The sequence below is a fragment of the Megalops cyprinoides genome, chromosome 14, assembly GCF_013368585.1.
Source record: "Megalops cyprinoides isolate fMegCyp1 chromosome 14, fMegCyp1.pri, whole genome shotgun sequence".
NCBI lineage: Eukaryota > Metazoa > Chordata > Actinopteri > Elopiformes > Megalopidae > Megalops > Megalops cyprinoides.
The window spans coordinates 21,259,234-21,282,668 of NC_050596.1; the positions used below are offsets into that span (position 1 = coordinate 21,259,234).

The 23,435-nt window shown below is 40.7% G+C and overlaps 1 protein-coding gene across 1 annotated transcript in view; it reads right to left on the bottom strand.

Moving 5' to 3' along the window:
* Positions 1-23,435, bottom strand: part of LOC118788809 (low-density lipoprotein receptor-related protein 1B-like) — a 358,625-nt gene that overhangs the window by 29,067 nt on the left and 306,123 nt on the right. Inside the window, exons 66-73 of the mRNA XM_036544915.1 lie at positions 16,369-16,485; positions 13,437-13,543; positions 12,094-12,232; positions 6,632-6,738; positions 4,737-4,869; positions 2,179-2,301; positions 1,421-1,543; positions 403-543 (exon numbers count right to left, since the gene is read on the bottom strand). Of these exons, the coding sequence (XP_036400808.1) occupies positions 403-543; positions 1,421-1,543; positions 2,179-2,301; positions 4,737-4,869; positions 6,632-6,738; positions 12,094-12,232; positions 13,437-13,543; positions 16,369-16,485 (990 nt within the window). The remainder of the gene's footprint in view (positions 1-402; positions 544-1,420; positions 1,544-2,178; positions 2,302-4,736; positions 4,870-6,631; positions 6,739-12,093; positions 12,233-13,436; positions 13,544-16,368; positions 16,486-23,435) is intronic.

A 23,435-nucleotide genomic window follows, 5' to 3' on the forward strand; every position in this document is an offset into this window, starting at 1 on the left:
TACCCCATAAGTCTCATCTTCTCTTGTCAGAGACACCGCATTTGTGTGAGGAGGTGGATCCTACTAGTAAACATTAATTTTAATGTTGATGTTTGCAGGTTTCTTCTTTTTTGTCCCTCTGTACTAAGAGATTCATAAACAGAAATGTGAACTGCTGATAAACATCTCACACCAGAACCCGTACTCGCAGGTCTATTCTCCTCGGAACTTCTTTTGTTTTCTTTTACCATTTTTCTTCAATCAGATAAAAACAAAACAACAGGAAGAGCAGCGAATAACTCATTCAAGAGGGATTAGCGCATACCTCTGGACCACACCATTCTTTAGAAGCTTCTCCCACACAAACACACACACCAACACACCCACACACACGCGCGGGCACACACGCGCACGCATACTCACAGGCTTTGCAGTCGAGCTCATCGGAGCCCCCGTCTCCACAGTCATCGAACAGGTCGCATTGCAGATCTGCTGAGATGCAGCGCTGGCTCCTGCAGGTGAACTCCGCCTTCCCGCACGGCCTGGATCTCCCCACCGTGCCCTCTGAAGTGGGCAGGCCGAGAGCAAGATGCGCGTCAGAGCACAGAACCAGAGCAGACCCTCCAATCATCTGTCGTTGCAGATGTCAGTCAGTCCCTGACTGAAAGGCATATCTAACACGCTTAGGACTGTGTTAGTTTGAGAACTGGAAGTGGGCACCACTGATATACACAGACACTGACCGTCATTTGACAGTCTAACCTTCGCTCTTTCATGTCTCTAACTTTAATGTATAAATATAGATATATGCCTTTTTTTTGGGGGGGGGGGGGGGGGGGGGTGGCAGTAGAATATGTCCTGTAATGATTGCTTTTCTCAGTCTACAGCTATCAAAATGTGAAGGCCCGTTATTGCTGGGTAATACATCATATGGGTAGAGAGGGGGGGTGAGCTAGGGGAGCTGGGCACACGCGTTTTCAACAGCAATAATTTGAAAGTTACAGGTTTGTGGATTCCAATCACAATGAGGAGCAGCGCGGCAAAAGGCGGAAATAACAAATGCGCGCATATCAAATTTCCTCTAAAATTTACCGCTGATCACAGCCTGCAATGCACGTCTGAAAGTGAGCAATATCTTCAGTGAGCTGAGCAGCCTTTCATCTGCCAGATGGAATGGGTCTAACGCCGTAGCAAAGTGATTAGATCAGAGAGTGACATTTCCTCTGCTTAGCACTACTGTCTTTGAAGGTTCACGCGGTTTCTTTTCACTGTGTTGCAGCTTGTGCTTTTGCCTTTCGAGGCAAAACGAGATGGGAGCCGAGACACTGAGGGGGCATATGGGCCCATGTGATGCAGATGGGCCCCGCAAGGTAGGGAAGCGTAAAGTTAAAAGGCAGCTGATAAGCCGACAAATGGCTCTCCTTCTGCCTCATCTGCTCACCGCACTCTTCCTCATCAGAGTTGTCCCCGCAGTCATCCACGCTGTTGCACACCTGTTCCGTGCGCAGACAGACCCGGTCGTTACGGCAGCGGTAGGGCCTTGTCGGTGGGCAGGGCAGCTTGGCTGAGGGAGGGGGGTTAGAGACAAGTACAAACACAGCACTCTATGAATTGAAACGAATCCACTCAGCTTGAAAATTCACCCCCTAACGTTTTCACCCCCTAACGTGCAGCGTGACTTAAAATGCCCCCTACTCTAGTGACTGAAACTCACCCCAGTTTGAAAGGCTCTTGATAACCTTTTGAGTGGTATGAGTGCACTACTGAATACAAATATTACATTTCCTGTCACTTATAGAGAAAAAGGTAAAGATCAAAGACATGTCTTACTTTACTTTTCAAATCCTTCACCTCTGGTTCACGTAAGACTTTCTGAATATTTCATTTTCACACTAATGTCAGTGCAAAAAGTCAAGACTCACCAATACTGACATACATTTACCTTAAAAAATGTAAGCGCAGTTAAACTTCTGCACAAATATGACTGACTGGTAGCCCAACTATTGCTTAACCAAAAAAAAAAACGACAAACGAACGCAATAAGCAAACAAAACATGCTGAAGCACTAATCTGTGACCATTTCAGTTCAAGGAGCTGAAAATGAAAAATCAATTAATTAAATGGTAGCCCTTTCAGGTGACCCATGCAAGCACCCACATGGAGTGCACGACACTGATTGGGAGAAAGTGGTGGTCCTACCACACATCTCGAGATCTTCATCAGAGTTGTCTCCACAGTCATCCTCGCCATCACACACCCACACGTGCAGTTTACACAAGGTGTTGTTGCAAATAAACTCGTCGGCACGGCATGAGTATGCCCCTGAAACACACACACACACACGAACACACACACTCATTAAAACCTTAAATTTTCTACTTTTTTCCAATCTGGCAAGTTTTTACTTCTGATGCAGTAAGTTTTTACTTTTTGATTCACTTGGGCCTTATTTCAAATGCAAACCTTGATCCCCCATTATTGGTTTGGGTGTTCCATGAAACTCCACCATCTCAGGTGTACATTTCTAAAACATTTCCACATATAAAACTGACTGGTAGAGTATTTACAGCGATTCTTGCAGTGATTGCCTGTGTGGTCAACTGTTTTATTGGCCACTGAGATGAAACCAATTCATAGACAGACTGTAAACAAGTTTGTTAGTGTCAACATAGTTTGCAATGAAAACTTAAAAACAGGAAACTATACCTACATGCCTCTCACTATAACAGATATATATATATATATATATATATATATATATATATATAGGAAATGAGGCCACATTGACTGGCCATCAAGAATAAAAACGACTGTATACGATACTTGCACTGTAGCAACTATTACTGTAGATTTGTGGAGAACTGGTGAGCGTTTATATTGCATGTGCTGCAATATACAATCCCATATTCTGAATTGATTTAGTTTCTGTTTTATGATTTTCCCTCTTTTATGCAACCCTTTCATTTTTTGGAATCTTTAACTGCAGATTAGACTTGTTGTTAGGCCCGTGACAACCTCTGCAGTCGTGCCAGAATGCTAAAGCAAGATGAATGCAATCAGCCAACAGACTTGCATGCAAGCCAATGGCTGTTTTTCACACTAAAAGTCCAACAGTGAACCACAGGGATGCGGGTGCCAATTAGATCATGTGTGCTACTCCATTGACGTCATCGGAGCAACTTGAAGAAACCTGAAGACTGGCTGAGATAAATTTTTAAAAATCAAAAATAAAATAAAGTAAAATAAACTGAAAGACCTGCTATGGTGATGTGGATTAATGACCAATTCTTCTCACTAGCCACAGTTCTAACAAACATGAGGGGACCTTCTAAGGAGATATTAGTGTGGTGAGGTACATTATATACATTAGAGAACCTGCAAAGTCCAGGCAAAACCACGAAGCAGGGGCTATTGTTAAGGGCTGAAATAATTGCATTTAGAATGAGCTCCTGGAGACTTGGAGCCAAAAGAAGGATTAGTCTCGATGGCAGTTCCTTGCGAAGGTTCCCTCATAACTGTGGAAAAATGAAAGTTTCTTTTTTCTAGTGTATTTCCAAATGGCACTTGGGTAGACAGTAATTATTTCTCTGGACTCTCATTTTTTGCTAGCCCCTATCTTTTAAAAAGGTTTTGTGTTGAGCTCAAAGTCTGGGAATGGTTCATAACCTTTTTAGGACTGGGCATGGTTCTGTGATGGCCTACAGTCCTGCTACCCTGTCACAATTCCAGAGTCATGACTGAAGGTTGAAATTATTAAAGTCTCCAAACAAAATAAAAGCTTTCAAGTGTTTTATTACATGAAGAACACTCCTCAAGGAAAAAGGAAATTACTAGGCAAGACTTTACTACAAACATAAAAAAGAACAAAAACTGGGATGAAGATAATCATTTTTCTTAGAGCATTAGCCCCCAGCTAACAATGCAAACACAAATAAAATAAAGACATTTGAGAACATATCAGTACCTTACCAAAATCAGATGTGTATTAAATACCTGCATGCACAAATAATCAGAAAGTCCTGATTTTTGGGAAAACAGGATTACATAAAATATGTTCAAAGTACTGTGGGTATAGAATAACAAAAATAATAACCCACACCGCATTTTTTCCTCCAAATTCATAAGTCTGGTGTAAAAAAAAAAAAAAACATGACAGCAGTAGTGTACAATTCATCTGCGACTTGCAAAGGATGGAATTTTTAACAGTGCGTGATCTGTAACTCAGCAAAGATCAAAGACATGCATGCAAAACACTTGGTGAGACTGGGAAGGATGATTTCTGCGTCATGCTTTTATGAATCTCTCTCCTGAAAGAAGAGTCAACCAGAGGCCGCAACAGTGCACCTCTACACTTATCTGAGACTGGAATGACTGATGAGAATCCATATAAAGAGATACAACAGGCCAAAGCAGGTTAAAGCAGGCTTACTTCTTTGACACAAACATCAGGGATGTGAAAGTGCTAATATGAGTACTGTAGTCACATGCAGTGTATAAGACTAAATCACAATATTTAGTTTGATAGTTTTCTTTTTTAGTCAAAGCCTTCAGGGGTTGATAGGGGACAGGAAAAAATAATAAGCGAATCAAACAAAAATTTAATGACTTTACAAGGAAACATTCATCAGAATGAAGACTACAGATTGAAGTTGCAGAAGCTGTTTAAAAGTGTCAAGCTAAGGAGCTTCGGTGATGGATCTTCAAATCCATCAGTGCATCCGTCTTAGTAACTAATGACACAACGTCTCAAACCTTACCGTGGTCGCAGTTTTCTTCATCGCTGTGGTCCACACAGTCGTACACCTCATCGCAGCGCCATCTCTGTGGGATGCAATAGGCCCGGTTCCGGCACAGGAACTGGTCCTCCCTGCACTCCCGTACACAATCCACCTGTCAGCAGAGCAAATCCATGATTAGCCAAGTCCGAGCACAACATCCAATCAGAGATAAGGCCTTCTGGCCTTAGTGGCAAGATTAGGGGGCTGACGACAAGATACAGATGTTCATGTGACATGAGGAAGTCTGCAGGGACTGTTTTTTAATAATTGTTTTATTTATTAATATTTTTAGGACTTTGCCTAAAAAGAACTTTCCTTTGTGTGAAATGGCTTTGTCCCCCTCTTACAGGTGTATACATTTGCACATGGATAATTTATTCTTTTCAAAGCTTAAAACCCTTTTTAATTGCTGTGTTTCCCTCCCACTGCATTCTTTGCACGTATGTAAACATATCTGAAGATTTGGACTGCATAGTACTAACATGATTCATTCTACCATGCCCTTAATTGACCAACTTCATGCAGCAGAGTTGATATCTTTATTAATAGGTCTGACATAATGTACAGCCATAATCAATTCATAATAACATCCAAAACAAAGTTGCTTTAAAAAAATGTTTCATTGCTTTTTGTTTCACTTATGTCGCCAAGGTAAAAATACAAAAATCCACACTGGTATCATTCCATAAAGCAGTAAAATACAAGCCCGATTTTTCAGTATTTATTACTAATGCATGGCCAAGACAATTAATATGAAATGCATAAGGGAGGGATTTATAGAAAAAGAGAGATAGGAAAAAAATCCCAGCAGTTGTGCAACGGTAGGTATGGGGAGGGGGGGGGGGGGGTGAGCATCTGACAGTGAATAAAGAGCACAATTTTATTTACAGTGTACTCATCTGGAATTTGTTTTAGAAACTCCCGCAAACACTGTTAGAATGCTGGAATCGGCTCATGTTCTTGCGCTGGCCTTGGATGAATGGATTTTTAGATGTCTGGACCCCTTTTCTACAAGCTTAAACAGCATTTTCCTTCTGTGCCCCGGTGAAATTATTGAAGGTCATGTTTTGTAACTGTGGTTATAGATTTTGCTCTGCTGTGCTTTGACACTGCTCAGGTGCAATTCAGTTTTGTTTTCAGTAACTTTTTTTTTTTGTCTCCTAAGCAGGAATCTATTCTTTGTCGCTATGACTCTTGCAGTGGTTGCCTCTCCTATGGGCATGGCCAACTGAGATAATGACTCAAACTCACCTCCTTGTCTTGGAGTGTCAGTTTCTTTAATTACTTTGGTTTGTCATCATCAGCATGCAATCATACTGTCCTACATGTTCTCTCAAAAGAGGTGACTTGATCTGGCCTTAAATATGTCTATTTCTTAATCATACTTTCTTTCAGCAATGCAACTGCTGTCTCGATGTTTTGCTCATTTTTCTGTTCCATTCTAATTCAAATACTATTTTTAGAATAAACCCCCAAATACAATGTGGCACTTCAATAGATGTATATTTATTTATATCATTTATACATATATACATTAATCTAAACAGCACACATTTAAATACATATACTGCATCGTGAACATGCACCCAGGGGATTGCAATATGAAAAAAAAAAATAAATAAAACCCAGGGAAAGCAGTTGGTTGGGCAAAGTAGATATTGATAAAACAGCCTTACAGTGGGACATTCAACTGGTGTGTCCATGGAATGTCCACTTAAACCATTTCTGCAGAATTTATTTTCAGATTCAAAACACGCACATTCATACACACACACACACACACACACACACACACGCGCGCACACACACACACAAACACACATTGTATTAGACACACTTTGCTTCTTCCCAGAGGTTCCCTTTAAATCACTGACCTCATCTGAGCCGTCTGTGCAGTCCTCTTTTCCGTCACACCGCAGATTGGCTGACACACAGCCTCCAGTGACGCAGTCATACTCATTCAAGGAGCAGGACGGAACGACTGCACAAGCAAAAAACATGGAATCAGCACACCCTTATTGCACCAAAATCATGTACTGTGTGTGGTGCCTATGTATGTACATGTGTGCGTGAAAGAAATTGACCTCAGCAATTATTGCTAGAAGTTCTTACATCTTGCCAAACCAGGACATGAATGCACAGCTCGTGTAATTATTATACAACTTTTTTTTTAGGTTCTGAGGAACCTTAGCCCTACCTTTTAAGCATAGCTCTGATCCCAACTGCAACTGTACTCCCCTAAGTCCTATTCTTAACCTAAAGTGCACATTTAAAATTATGCAACTCTATTCCTGTAAGTCCAGCCCCTAACCCAAACTGCACCCCTAACCCTATGTAACTCCATTCCCCTAAAGTCCTGCCCTTAATCAAAACTTTGCACGTAACCTCATGTAACTCTATTCCCCTAATTCCCGCCCTTAACCAAAACTGCGCCCTGATTCTTATGTAACCATATTCCCCTAATTGCAGCCCATTTGCAAAAACTTTGGACAAATCCTTAATTTTACCTCAAAACCAGACCTATAAATATATGCAGATACACAGCACTTACACAGAACTTGCCTGCAGTTAAACAGTGATTTATTATTTAAATCTGTAAAAATATTCTCTTTGAATTGGAAAAGGGAGGAGACTATTGTACCAATCAAAAACACATACATGCATAAAAACAAAGCAGAACATGTTTCAGTAGATTACAATGGAATCAATGTATGTCTAAGAGGACATTCAAATAAATACTTGCTGTGCTATCTTATTAGCAATCGCACTCTCTGCTGCTATTGTGTTACTGTGGATTTTTATAATAATATCATACAAATAGCCTCTCCACAAAAACATCTTGAGGAATTGTCTGAATGTGACAACGTGTCCTCAAAATAAGAAAGGGCAGCACATAAGAGCTTAACTGTTCCGCTTCTCAGAAAGCTCTTTTCAAAGACAGTGGGTGCCCATAGCCACAGCTTAAACCCCATGCGGCCCTCACAGTCAGAACCAGGCAGATTTCTACCTGGTGTCTGATGAAGTGGCTCACCTAGTCAATGCATGCTCCTGGAGACTTTCTGAAGTTTCTGAGTTATTTGGAGTGTGTCCCTTTTAGAGCACTATACACTTCACACACAAGCCTTGTGTAGTCCTGTGGTGACGATACAATCCAATGTAATACCTGCACTACTGGTGTCCGCTGGATTTCTGCCTTTCACGCAACTCATGTAATAACTTAATTGGGGCTATTTACTGAATGGGAAGTGTTATTTCAGGTGTCAGTCAATTGCTGGTTGAAAGGCAGCTTTAAAAAACTCAGAACTATAGATCTCCAGGACACATCTGTCTTTAACTGTTCCTGATGGCTGTCATAGGCAGCTGCATATACACATAAAGTGCAATAAAGTCTACATAATCTCTTAACAGCAGCTTGATACAGCATTTGTTCAAAATCTAATTATTCTGCCAAAAATTTAAACTAACACACGTATACCTATATGTGCACCTATGTCAACCTGGGGTCATTTAACAAGTGTAACTTAATAGAATATGGTGTACAATAACATTTGTTGTTTTTATTAACTAAAGGCATTCATCAAGCTCATTCTTTCTTATATTTCATATGCTGCTCACCTCCTCTTCCTCTGATCATATCACTGTTTCTATTGTCCGATGTTGCCATGGCGCTAAGGCAATCTCACTTTTAATGGTATTGTGGCTATGCCCTAAGTGGCTGGTACATGGTCACACCTTCCCTACAAGTACAATGCCCACTTTCTGCTTGTGCTGTATTGGGTTTTCTGTGCTGTCAACACATCACAACTGTGCTGGTACAATGTCTTTTTATCTGCATTTGAACACTGCCTACTCCGTTAGAGACTTGTGCATACACCATTAAAATTGGGCTCTAGCCTAGTCCACTATTATGCAAATAGTCTGACAACTGCAACCCAAAAAATGAGTTATTTGCGCCAAGGGGAAAAAAAAATAAAATCTAATGAAATTTGCTTGGTGAGACCACATTAACAGGGTGGCTAAAAGGTTTGATTCGGTTCCTGCAGAAGGGTGTGAAGTCCTGTTAAAAGTGGTTTCCTCTGACGACACACTTGGTGAGATTAAGGTTTTTAAAAGCATCTTGTAGGCCTCTCCAATGGGCCTGATTCAAACTGCAGTTCCAGCAGCGTTGTCCTCGGGTGGTCCCTGCTGGACACAGAGCCACTGAAATATTCAGGGAGAGCTAGTGAGAAGGAGGCCACAGCAAGCGGCCTGCAGTCCCCGCTAATAGAATGGAACAATCCACCAGGCTTCGGTGACTGAAAGGACACTGCAGATACTCTGAATTCTCTTTGTCCTCTTGCTTTGAATTCACCAGTGTTACCCCACAATAATTTCACTGCATACAATACTTACACCTGATGTAAGTACACTATATAAGATGCATAGCGCACCATGACAGTGAAACTACAGTATCATCATATTGTTAGTCCTTCTGAGTAAAACAGATGATGATAATCATTTGAATGATAATCATGGTAGTGATTGGTCATCAAGACAGTGACTGGAGGATATATACTATGCAGTTAATTATAACTAATTTGAAATTCCACAGGAAATCAAAATCAGTATAAATGACAAATAAAGATACAAACAACTCTACTTTACTATACCGTGAAAGACCATAACTACCAAGATTAAGAGGGAAATAATGCACCAGGAGTAAATTGTTTACAGTTGGACAGCTATCCATTCGCACATTCCTGACCTGAAACAGATAAAAAGCTTCCTTTCTTCCAATAAAACCTTTCTTTTAGATACATTTTCCACTGATTTTTCTCCTTTATATTTTATAATAAAAAAGGGAAAAATCAGTGGGGAAATGTATCTACAGTATACCTCATATTAAGCTTTCACATGCTTGGCTTGATGTGCCATGTATCCAGATGGCAGAAGAGCATTCCTTAAAGAGCAAAAATAATGTGCGTGCACCTACACAAACACACTTTGACATTTTACATTTATATTCATTCATTTGTTAGACGGCCTCATTCAGAGAGACTTAAAAGAAGCGCACTCACCAGGGTTAGGCAATTAGCTGCACATATACTGAACAATTAGTTCCATTATTGAAATATAGGGCCATTGTGGGAAACACTGCCACAACGGGAAAGCAAGTGCTGCCATAGGTCACACTACCGTAGACTATTACTGCCAACTTCCAACCACTAAGTTTATCTCGACACAAGTTTGCATAGCAACAACACATTTAACCACTGAGCACATGCCATTGCCCACATGCTTAACTCATTATCAATTTTTCAAATACTAATCACACCCACACTCACTATTTTTCACAGTGGTTTGAAAAATATCAATAAGTCGATGAACATGATGTGTTACAGCACGTTTACTGTGATGATATGAATAAAGAAATCATAAACCAAATTAATAAAGCATTAAGTTGACATATCGAGGTAGTTTCTGTGTAATGAATCAATTACCCTCACATTACAGATATTACCATTACATTCTGAAACGTATCCAGATTTATGCAAAGCATGTTGTGTCACTGCAAGTAAACTAACTTGGGATAAATACTGCAATAAGCCACAAATCTTGCTTCATGGCAGTATTGATTTTTTCACTATTAAGTTTGACATTTCAGGAAGGAAATCATGTCTTAGGCTCTTGATTAATGCACAACATAACCCTCACCTTGTCCCACCTCATATGATTATGGATTATTTTCAACATGGGGAATACACACTTTTGCCCACATACTGTATGATACAGTAGAAATTAACAGCACACAATTCAGTTTGTGGGGTCAGGCTGCTGTTCTAAACATCTCCTACCGATTGTTTATTTGACTTCATACATTTATTGCCCTACTTCATGTCAAGTGTTTTTATTTTTTTTATTGTGTCTCGCCTCATACATGTACACACACATGCACACACATACACATGCATCCACGCACGCACGCACACAGTTTCTTCCATTAAAGAGCTGTTCTATCAGCTCTGTATTTTTTCTCTCTTGGTTGCTGGTTTTCTGTCTGGACTTGGCCTTTGCTTGCCTCTCTCTGCAAGGCAGTGAAAAGAAGCAAAGTAGCTTTTATCCCATGTTTTTCCACGCCTTCCCATTAAAATTTTAAATTCCTTACGGTCTCCAAGCCCTTGGCTTTCTGCAGTTTAAAAGACATACAGCCAATTAGTGATGTTGCTGAGAGAAAACTTTTGCATTACTGTATATCCGTGAGGATTGCTCACCCAGTAAATAAGTCAAGACTCTTTATGTTCAGGGACTCTCCAAAGAGCTGCCCAATGCCCTATCCACTACACCACATAGACTCTCATGTTCTCAAAGAAATTGTCTAGATGGATCTGGTCTGGTTTGTTGGTCTACAAACATTTGTCATTAATTCCAAATCATGCTGTCTGCATTATGTGTTATCAGCCTCATGAAAAATGTACTTAAAGAATATACCAGATGATTATGGTTATAGAATGATTTAGGTTTAGGGGTTGTGGTTATAGTTATTAATATAATGTGCAATTCCATTCACTGATGCCATAATAGACAGATAATAGAGTCAAATCAAGTGGGACTGAGAATGTCCTAGTTGCATTCACCCAGGAGGGGTGCTTTCATTTGCAATATTTCTACTATTGAGCCGTACTCCACTAAAGTAAACTCGACTGAGTTACTCAGTTTTGCTTACCAGAGAGTATTTGGCTTCAACTCAAATCTGAACTAAGCCAGATGTGTGGAGGTGTGTAAGTGTTACATGTGTGGGAGTGTGTGTGTGTGTGTTCATAGTGTGTTAGTATTATTATTACTTCTTAGACTGGTAGATGCCTTATCCAGGGAAACTTGAGCAGACGTGTATGTAGTACCAATACTATTCAGCTCTATATGAGCAGGCTAAAGCTGGCACCCTTTTAAACAAAAAGATAGATCAATCTTCATTTGTTTGTACCATGTTTGCGTTGTCTTACTTAAGATATCCTTTTAGGAGTACAATGTAACTCCTCCACAAAGTCATGATTACACCCAAGTTTGTGAGTAGAACTTGCGAAATTGGATCTCAGACAAATGAGCCATGTCTGTTGCAATTCTGACATTGTGGGTGTGCCGATTGATGTCACACTGTGATGATAAAAATATCTTTAATATTAAACTAAAACTAAACTAAATTTCTACAAATGAGAAAGTGGGCCTGGAGTTGAGCTCAGGATATTGATTGTATCAATTGACCGTAAGTACCTCACCACGGAATCACTTAGCAAACTTGTTGGCTGTAAGACCGGTTCCCTGGTTAGCCTCAGAGATGATTAACTCATTCAGATCCTACCTTCAGTGCCTCCCCCACAGTTGCTCTCATCCTCCCCCGTTTTGCAGTCCTCCTGTCCGTCACAGAGCCACTTGAGCGAGATGCACAGATTATTCAGGCACTGGAACTGGTCTTCAGAGCATCGTGTCTCGCAGTCTTTCTGTGAGCGTTATGGAAAGGGAAAGAAACATCCATTCAGCGGGCTTTCTACACACCATGACTCACGACCTCCCCCATGTCCAAAACCAAACTATCGTCTATTACAATTGCTGAACCATCCACTAACAGTCTGTCTAACTGCGGGAAGCACCGCACCATTGCAGGCAACGGTGCGGGATAACGTTTTAATTGAATCCTTATAACTTTAAAAGAAAACGCTGCACTTTATGGAGAACATTAATCACCAGTGGCTTAATATCACACCACCAGAGGCATTTTTCCTCTCATATTTACTCTATATAGGGTGACAAATGTTTATTCTTCTCATACATGGCCATTAGCAGGGGTACAGTAACCACAGTCACTCATAAGGTGGAGAGTGGCATTATGGGAAACGAATCACTTTGGGAAAATGTGGCACGTGGCACAGGGCTTTGTGGTTTTTACACTAACGTCCGCTGTCAGGGTGGAGTGAAATAATTGAGGGAGCTCCACATATAAACAATGCTGAAATTATATAAAGTGGCAGTGGGAGTGAGGGGTGGAGCTATTAGGACATTTCCAACTCACAGATAATTCATGGCCATGGTAGATAATTACAGAAACAAAAACAAATGACAATGCAGAACAAATTGGTAATTTCAGGGCTTTTCCCTCCCCAATTAGGTATTCTATTATGCATATCTGAGTCTTTTTTAGTGGAAAGGGTGATTTTTCATAGTTTCCCCACTTCCTCACCCTGCAATACAACACATAATTTGAGATACTAATGACAGGATATTATGGATGTCTATTTTTCTCACTGTAAATGACTTAAATCAAGGCATGTGGTTGCATGCAAGTCTCAAGGACACTGTTGCTCAGCTTCAGGGTAGGGATATGTGTTTATACAAATATAAATACTAGACAACAAGCATAAATATTTTCTAAGTGGTTTTCATTCAACTTGCACCTGAAAAGCCCGTTCAAAATGCAGTACATTCAGAAAACTCATAATCTCATAGAATGCTGATGTCAATGTGGCAATGGTCAGGACTCATAAACACATTGTTCACTTACAGTGACAAATGTGAGCCAGCATCATTGCAATCAGAGTCAGAAGGTTTATGTCATGGATTAGCATTTCATTCCACTATGGGCCGTTCTCTAGGAAGAGGGTAAACACACATTTTGCCAAACCAGAAAGACAGCCGGCCTTCACTGACCTCGTCTGAATTGTCAACGCAGTCGTAGTCGCCATCACAGCGGAACCGTGCAGAGATGCACTCCCCATTGGCACAAACGAAATCCTTTGAGCTGCAGGTCACCGGCTCTGAGTTTGGAAAGAATGGATCACAGCTGATAGAGGGCCTGGGGGGGGGTGGATATGGGGGATAGGGGTGCCATTTGACCTGCAGTGTGCATGTGTGCGTGTGTGTGTGCGTGTGTGTGTGCTTCACCAGTACAAACCCACCATAACCCACTGCTATACACTGGTGTGGGCAAGGCCTGTGCTTTGAAATCCTTAAAAGTGCAATCTAAGTGCTGAAATTCAACATTAGCTTGAGGGTCCTCATTATGAAGAATTCCTTCCCAGCATCCAGGTTCAGGACCTAAAAATTTGTAATGATATGACTGTGCGTGTTTCTCAGCATGCTTCAACATCACAGCAGAGAGGTGTGTGTATGTGAGTGTGTGTAAGTTTAGTTCATCAGGGATTGTGTGCTGCAGGGAAGCAGGCTTCTCTCATTAGCAGAGACTCTTTACAAACATAGCAGTATCAGAGCTATCAGAAACTGAGCTGTGAGTGGGGGCCCAGCTGAAGCAGCTGTGGTCTGGGCCTGTGGCTAAACTGACCGTTGTTGAGCTTGTTCAATCACCATCTTTAGTGGGCCCTGCTTTACTGTTTTGCAGGCATTGATGTTTGTGGGTAATCGCTGAGAGAGAGAGAGAGATCATTTCCATTCATGTATGCTAAGCCTCAGGCTCTGTTGTGTAAGGGAAATAAAACATACACAAACAAGGCAATATACACACAGCCCATATACTAGCACATGCACATGAGTTTCCACTGCTTAACTAACACTTTGTGCACTATGTAGTTAATTCCTACAATGTATTACTATGATGGTTGGTTGTCACATTCTTAAGTAGTTGAAATATTATGCAAACCCAAAAACAGCATTTGTGAAAAAAGTCTGTAAGATATATAGTCTGTATCTGTTTCAGCAAAAAGTGGAATCACCTTAAAACTGATACATTTTTGGCCTTTTAGCATTGGAAAAACTGCATCTTTTATGCTTTGGGGATGGTATGCAAACTGGTAATTGCTGCTAAGTAGCAAAATAAACATTTTAATTCTACTGTAATTACATTTACTTACAGAATTATCTTACTGACATTAGAGATTTGTCAGCTATATAGATAGGTAAAGATGACCACTGCGGCAGCCTTGAACATAAGCAAACTATCACTGAACAGAGTATTCTGTTTCATCAGGACATCAGATTTGAGAGGGAAACATTGTTACCGTGTTGCCATGAGCAGAGTATCTTATCTCTATTTACTGTCACTAACAGAATCAACAGCTAGCGTGCTAGTCATCAGCTCTATTCTGACTGTGATTCACATCAAATCAGGTGGAACAAAGCTGTGGAAGAGGATTAAGACGCACTTCCTCAAATAAGAAAGCACCTTTGTAGAGATCTGCTTATGTTCTCGCACTTCCACTTAACTTCCACTGCACTGCTACAAAAGGCTGTGTGTCTAGATGACAAACCAGTATAATTACAGACGGAGATAAGGAGATCTATAACAAAAAGCAAGACACAAAAGAATGAGTGCATGGCGGGAGGAAGCCTACTAATTAAGATGATGACAGTGTTTGGACAAAGTTTAAGCCTCTAAGTTTAAAGAAGATAATTGCTCAGTTTGGGAGTTGTCAGCAAGTAGCAGAGAGAGTCACCACACCTCTTTCATTGCCGGGGACACTTATGAACGGGGACACTACTTGGGAGAGGTCCAGACATCTGCAGTGGCAGAAGACTGGAGAAAGAGGGAATTCTAGAAATATAGCAGCCTCAGACTTAGCTTTACTGAGCAGAATAGAACTGAATAGAATGAAATTATCAAAAACATGTTTGGTAAGTGAGCTGGCAAACCAACCTCCAACCAACAAATCCCCATATTTTTTCCATTGCCAGTACAAAAAGTCCTCAAACAAAAGTAAAAAATGCAAAAATGCAAAAAGGTAACTTAGTGATTAGATATTTAAAAGTGAAAACAAAGTGCATTGCAATTAGATTGAATCTGGGTCTATGTATTGCTCAATGAGAGCAGCTGCTGCTCCTCCAAACTCTATTAAGTGTCCATCAATCACAGAGGTCTATTTGCTCCTTCTCTTGTTGACCTCTCAGATATTCTCAAGCACTTTTCTCCAGGACTGAATAAAAGATGTGGAAAAAAAAAACATCTGCTTGTGTCATCGGGATTCTTGTTATTGCCATAGTTTCCCTGCGTATTGCGCACCTGATTCTGAGTACAAAGAGCAATGGAGCGGAAAAAAGTCTATTTAAATGCGATGAGGTACGCGGACCGTGCAAAAGGTTTGGCAGGGATAAAGGGGCGCTCCGTAGCTGAGTAAATGATTTGGCAATCTGGGCAGGAGTGCGCGCATGTGCAGATGGGGGGTAATGTGGGTTGGATAACCGTGGAGGTGGGTATCCAAACAAAGGACTGAGCTTTAATTTCAGAAAGTTTGCGCTCTGAATAGAGGGGGGGCAGGAGGTGGGGGGGAGGGGGGGGGTGGTAGTCAGTGAGAAGGCTGCTCTGGGGGACCACTGGCCACCTCATTCACTTCTAACACAAAGGCAAAAGAAACAGGAGCACACTTTTGACTATGAACCACAGAACCAAACCATACAGGCTCCTTTCACTTTGATAGCGGGAGGACACCAATGAGCCACGAACATCAAAGTTTCACACAAAGGACGGCAGAGAAATAAATAGAGAAACAAAACATGCATAAATAGCACATGACATGAAGGGGAATATCTCTTCAGTTGATTCACCGTTAGGATGGACTATCCCCGGGGCTGGTGGCACGGAACAGTGATAACTAACTTTTCTTTAAGGGGGGGGGTTAGAGGCGGGACTCACTGCAGTTCTCCTCATCCGAGTGGTCTCCGCAATCGCTCTGACTGTCACACCTCCAGTGATCCGGGATGCAGTTGTTATTCTTGCAGCGGAATTCATGAGGTCCACAGGTCTTTTCATCTTCTCAAAAAATAAATAAATAAATAAATAAATAAATAAATACAAACAAATGAAAATTGTTTCATAGCATATGAATATTAACATTGTGCACTCATATTGCCAGGGGTAGCCAATTCTTAGGATTCTAATCAGTTTTTGACACAGAGTTACAAAAAATACACTGATCTTTTCATGTGGCATACACATGAAAAGATTAAAAATACATAAATAAATCTGTTTGTGGCACCACATGCTGCTTCTCAACAAGCTTCTCTATGCCATCTGTGACAATACATTTGCATCTTCAAAAATCTGCTTCTCTTTTGTTACCCCTCAAATAATCACCCAGATTGCTCATGGTTAGAAAAATATAGTATTACTGATAGGTGGATAAAGGAATTATTTTTATTATTTCCATCTTTTACTTTCCGCCAAAAAATCTCTTCTTCCCGACTGAGACAGCAACTGCACTGGACCAGGCATCAGCGCAGTACTAGCTATTACAGATACAGCATGGCTGACCCCATGGAAAAGCTGGCCCACCAACAAAGCCGAGATAAGTGCTGCAGCTCTGCTGCTATTTCACAATCCTTGTGGTCAGCTTGTACATCATGGCTAGTGTTAAGAGCTGGTAAACAACAAACAAAGCAAAACCCCGGGAAATGATTGGTTGGATGTAGGCAGCATTTATGAATCTTGGCATACCCTTTGTCTGTTTGGCGGAACACTTTCCCTACGGTTCATTTACAAAAGCATATTTTAAATACACCATTTTGAAACTAGCAAAGTATTAAAATTAAACAAAAAATCTATAAAAGGCAATAAATGAGTACTATAATGAGCACTGGAAGAAATTGTACCAGTCCTCAGCATCTTTCAAAACCAGGGGGTATTTCCACTTGCAATTTAAGGGTTGGATACGATCAAAAAGTTTAATTTTGACAGCATTTGTTGTCCATAATCATCTATAACAGCATTCTAATCTTAAGCACGTTGTATAGCTTTCGGTCAAAATTTTGCATTATTTAACAGCTGCTTGGATGAAATTGGTCTCATTGTTGATGCATTAACTAAATTGCATGATTTTCTAGCACTGGGTATTGTTGGTAAAATTCAGCCTCATCTCACAGACAGATGCTTAATCCAACTATCACAAGAATAGATAGATATATAATGCATTATTAATCGGCCCATTGCACAGCCATGTTTGAGTGCTTACTAATTTATGACATTAAGAGAATTGTAATTCAATCCTGAACTTTTCTTTTTTGTTCCTCTCTGCTGTTGAGGCCACTTAACATTCTCCAACAGCATCCATGCGCTGTGAAATATACGTAGAGGAGATTCCTGAGCCCACACTTAGGAGTTCAATAAATAAACAGGAATTTCCCTCTCCAAAGACTCCGCTTTTAATGGAAAGAGGAAAACTTTAAAGCTATTTTGGACAGAGAATTTATAAGTCTACCTTCTAAGTGCAGTGAACTTGGTGTGCCCATTGCATATCCAACCACATAAAGTATGGGGTTCATTTTCAAAAACTTATATTCTTTCCAGAAGATGTAAAACTAAGTTCAAGCTCTTGTTGTTGTCAGTTTGTGTTAAATGTTAAAGAAAAAGATTAGGTAAACAACAAATAACTCTTAGAAATCTGCCTAAGATACATTCTTTACTCGAGAGGTAAACTACAAACACAGAACTCACTTACAGAAACAACTTTATTTTGGAGGGGGGGGTAATAAAAGCCTTTCATGCTTTTTGTTTGCCTGTCTACTTGAGGAACATATTCATATGAATTATGAAATAGGGTAACATTCTGTACTGTATTGCAAAACAAAAATAATTTGACAAATATGGGCCTATTGCGCCTCACATTCAAAAAGAATCCTGCAATTTTTTTATACATGTCCATTGTCCACATAAATTATTAGTGACCCTTGTGTCCTTGCTATCATGTGTTTACTATGACCTACAAACATACTTGTAAGAAGTCACAGGAGGCTAATTATCAGCCAAGCATGGATAAAAAATTCTGTTATAGGATCATTAATATATCGTTTCCCCTTGTGGTTCTCTAATAAACATGTAAGTCTGGGTTCTGGAAACGGCAACGTTTTCAAACTGTTCCCCTCATCGGAAAAAGGTTCTTGTAAGGCACAGTGGCCACAGACAGAAAAAAGTAACACTGTACCGCCACTTCACATAGCACTAAAGAACTAGACACTGACAGAGGATGATACTTTATAACAATGCCTTCTTCTTTTTTTTTTTGAAGGCACAGTAAAAACACATTCATGCATAAATCATGTAGCATAAACATGTAAAACTAAATAAATAATTATATACAGTATATGGAATAACAATCTGCTATTAGAAGCCATTTCAAAGTGAATCACAACAGGTCTGCCTGGTATCAGTTTCTAGTGAGGGATGCATTATTCATGAGGAATAAATGGAAATATCCATTAAGCGCCCATGACACTAATGAAATCTTCAGAAGTGACACAGCAGAAAACAATATGTGGCTTCTGTGTTTTGGCACATTAGAGTAACGAGGTTTTGACTTCGATCTGACTGTTTCCTTCCCCTAAATCTTGCTCAAAACATCCTCATTTACAGCATATTAAAACCAGACAGATGACAAAAAATGTTCAGCCTCGCCATGCTATTCAGTCTTGTTATTCAAGTAGGATTAATTTAAAAATGTCTAAGCTAAAGAAAAATTAAATGAGGCAGGCATGACCATGACCAGGTTAAAAAGGAGGTCAGATCTAGCCCCATAAGCCTTTCACTTTTGCCAGAAAAAAAAACAGTCTGGTCCACTTTGGTTGAGTCCTGCTTATAATCTAAGTGTAAAAGAACAACAAGAGAGCTTCCCAAGATGAAACTGCACTGATCTCATACAGTGTCAGACCACCTCCAAAGCTGGTCTAAGGTTCAGAGAACTGGTTCGGCAATATTAATATTAAAGCTGTCACACTCAAACATTAAAATATCAGTTGTTACAAATGATTGTAAAATTAGAATAAACAAGACCAACATATTTGTGTGGTGACAAGTTCAGCTCAAGGCTGTGCAGGGTTTGAGTAATCTCATAGGTCAAAAACGCAATAGGTAAAAATAACGCAATTTCACCACAAAGCCAGAACAAATCTGCTCTTCTAATGATGCATGTTCCAAGAATACTTTTTTAAACATATCAGCTTCCTTAAATTCAAAAGGTCAGAGGTTTGGAACACAGCACATAAAAATGAAGCATATATCATTTGATTGCTGGAGGTGCAGAGTTTAACTGCAAGGTTTGAAGCTGAGGGCAGATGTAGCAGATGCTAAGTGACAATTTCACAGTGCCTGGCACACAAATGAAATCACCACCGAAGTCCTGTAGTTACCCAATGATGCTACTGCAATTGTTCGGCAAGAAAGTACAAAATGTTAATCTGACACTTCAAGTTAGCCACATAAAATGGGGAGTCTTGAGTCAATCTGGTCACCACCAAGATCTGCCTTGAATCCTTTTCCACAGGCGCTGGTAGGGTACCAACAGAAGGATGAGGCAGCATGCCAGACCTGGAGATGGATTTATGAAATTAAATCGATCGCCGCCAAGAAACCAAACTGTGTTGCCTGGATACAATGGTCAAAATCAATGTGACCGTAAGAGAGAGATGACACTGTTTAATTAGACAGAAGCTGTCAGGCCCTGTCTGAGATCACTCAATAAGCAGTCTCTCATTCATGTGGAGGATACAGTGGCTGACTTTATCACCCGTAAATAACACAGGCTTGCACCCGCGTGTATGGACACGTGGTGGGATCGTCCCTGGTTTCTTAATCGACTGTGCGGATAGTGAGATTTCACTTCAAAAACACCCAGCTGACCACACCATTGTCCATTTCAGGGCAGATATAACAGGGCAGGCAGTCAGTCATTGGGAATGGTAGCTGCTTGTGGACTATAAGTGCTCTGTGATCAATTCCAGCCAAGTTTTACAGCATTCACTCACAAGCTTATGAATGCCTTTAGTCCCCTGAATAAATAACTGCCTTGCAGTTGAACTGTATCCAGCATATATACACATATATACACAAATGCACATTAGCAGGAAATAAATTCTATTCAAATAGATTAATTTTTGAACTGCTAAACCATTATAAAATCCTCAGTAGGTCTAAAATGGGCATAAGAAGCATTATTGGCTGAAAGAAGACTGCTGATAAAAGTAATGACTTTGGTTTTTATATCAGAATTACTTTGAAGTGAAACCAGAATATGGATGGTGAGTGGAACAGATGGGTTTCTGTTTTTCTGTGATGTTCAGGAGTTGCGCCAGGATTAAATTCTCCTGCAGCAGTTTGTCCTTAACACTTAATGACAATTTGAAAGGATACTAAGTATTACTGTTTGCGTTACATCCACTACATTGACTTCTGTGATTTCCCAATGTAACAATATTGTGTTCTATCAGACGAGTTGGATGAATTCTAGCCCTTAAGTTCACCCGCTCTGCATCCAGCACGGCACACTTGATAATTCATTGCCTTGCTTTTTACTACGTTACAAGCCCGATATTTCTATGTCATTTTGGGAACCTGAAGAGACAGTAGTGGTTTGTGACCCAGTATGATAAATACCTTAAGATATCTCAATTATTTGTAAGGTAACACCGCATAAATTATGTAAACGCTAAATCTCTCTTCCCATCTGGATTTTTCTGCTTCCATCTGGTACATGCAGGGCATTGGCGTTCGGCAAGTAACTGTACCACCGCCAGGGAAATAACTCAAGCACACTGCTCAATCAATATTTTCAAGTTGAAAGAGACTGAATCATACTTCAGTCCCGGCACCTCTGTCTCCAGATGAGAAGAAAACTGTTTCGCCCTAGGAGGCTCTTGAGTTGTTTGCTCTCCACAGAGGGATAAAAATGTTCAGGCTGTCCTTCCTTTTGTTTACTGGGCCATTGTGCCTCTGGTTCTACAAGCTTACACACATTTTGCTCAAAGAGTTGCTGCTACTCAAGTTCAACTTCCAAAACTACTTTTTGTCTAGAGCCCAATGAACAAATGAGAAAAGTCTTTCTGATACACTGAATCACATAAAAACGAGACTAGAATCTGCAACTGACGAGAAAATACCAATGTTTCACAATAACTATAACTCTGGACCTAACTGCCCGGCTCCAAAACAAAATTTTGCTTATGACTGTCGGCTGTCATGACCCCCTAGCTGTTGTGTTTTTGTTTTTCCCTGTCCATGTGCTTTTGTTTTCCTTGTGTTCTAGCCCCGCCCCGCTCTCCGCCCTGTCTCCGCCCACCTGATCATCTCCACCTGCCTGCCTGCACACCCTCTTCCCATCATCTCATCAGCCCAGCCCTATATCTACCCTGCTTGTCTCTGTCTTGTTGCCAGTTCGTTGCAGTGTGTTTGTACCTGTCTCGTTCCTGCCGTGTTTTCTGCCTGATTGCTGGTCCCCGAATCGACCCTGCCTGCGCTTTGACCTTGCTCCTGCCTGCTGCCCTGCCTTGTTCACCTGATCTACCTGACTACCTGGTTTGACCCTGCCTGTCCCCAGCTTTGATTCCTGACTGCGTTCGGACTGCCCGCCTGGTCTCTACCCTGCCTGTTTTTTGGTCACGATTCTGCCCTGCGTCCTTAATAAAGGCACTTGGAATCTGGAGTTCTCATGGTCCGCGCCTGAGTCCTTGCCTGTGCCCTGACAATGACACTTAATTTGTGATACTCGTGATTCTTTCATGTTGCTGGGTCATTTCTTCCTGCATCAGAGACGAAATCATGTGGTGACAACGTGGGACAGCATGGAATACACCACAGATATAACTGAGTACAAGTTACAAGTTTTTACTTTTACAAATCCAGAAAAAAATCACCCATTGATGTGGAAGCCCTATAGGACTGTTTTGAACAGCCTGAGAGCAGCGTTCCAAAAATGATATCTTTATTTAAACTTCTGGAAGAGAGAATCAACAATCCTAGGAGGACACTACTTCATCAGGGAAAAATGTTTGTGGGTAAAAGTCAAACAGCTTTGTGAGGAAGTGAGCAAAGCCAAAATGGATGCAGGAGACCTCTCGCTTTGCAGTTATATCCCCCTGAATGTCACTACGTGAGACGCTGACTGAAGTGGAAATGCCAAGGTCACTGCACTGCCCAGTACCGTCATTCAAGAGGGAGGGCGTATGAGTTGATTTAGACAATCCCCATATAACATCCACACAAGACACAATGAGTGACTTGAGTTGCATTAGAGTCTGTTAGCATTAATGGGAGCCGCTTGAAATGCTATTATAAAAGTCTCAAAAGACATGAGAGAGAGGTTTATCTCACGAAAACTCAGGTTGATGTCTGCATAACATTATCATTCAAAACTGTGCTCATTGTAGCACCTCCGAAAGCCCTGGGCATTGATTCCATTTGGGTTCAAATAATCACATGCGACAGGGTCTCCCTGGAAACAGCATCTGCTCCGGTGAAGGCCGGAGACGAAATTGAAATGGCACACAGCATGCCTTCTCTCCACACTTCCATGTTCAAGTGCCTCACAGGTGTAGAAGTACTGTGCAGAGGCTGGGGAATTGAACTGGCAGGTTTGAAACTTGGGTGGGACTCGGCTGCTGTACCCTTCAGCGTGGTACTTAACCTGAATTGATTAACCCAGCTGTCCAAACAGATAATGCGTACACTAGAAGCTATGTAAGTTGCCCTGGATAACGGCATCTGCTAAACCTAATAAATAATGCATCGTTGCTGTCATAGGTTAGTCCTCACATCTGTGGGAAAGGATATTGTTGACTGAATATCTCTTGTAATAACATTTAAAAAATTATTAGTTGAAATAAAGATTTCACCCTTTACACAATGTGCAAAGAAAAAAAGGACATTTATTTAGTGCCCTTCTCATACTGTGATTTTAAAAAGCATCTCAAATTTCTCTGTATGGGGAAATTAAATTT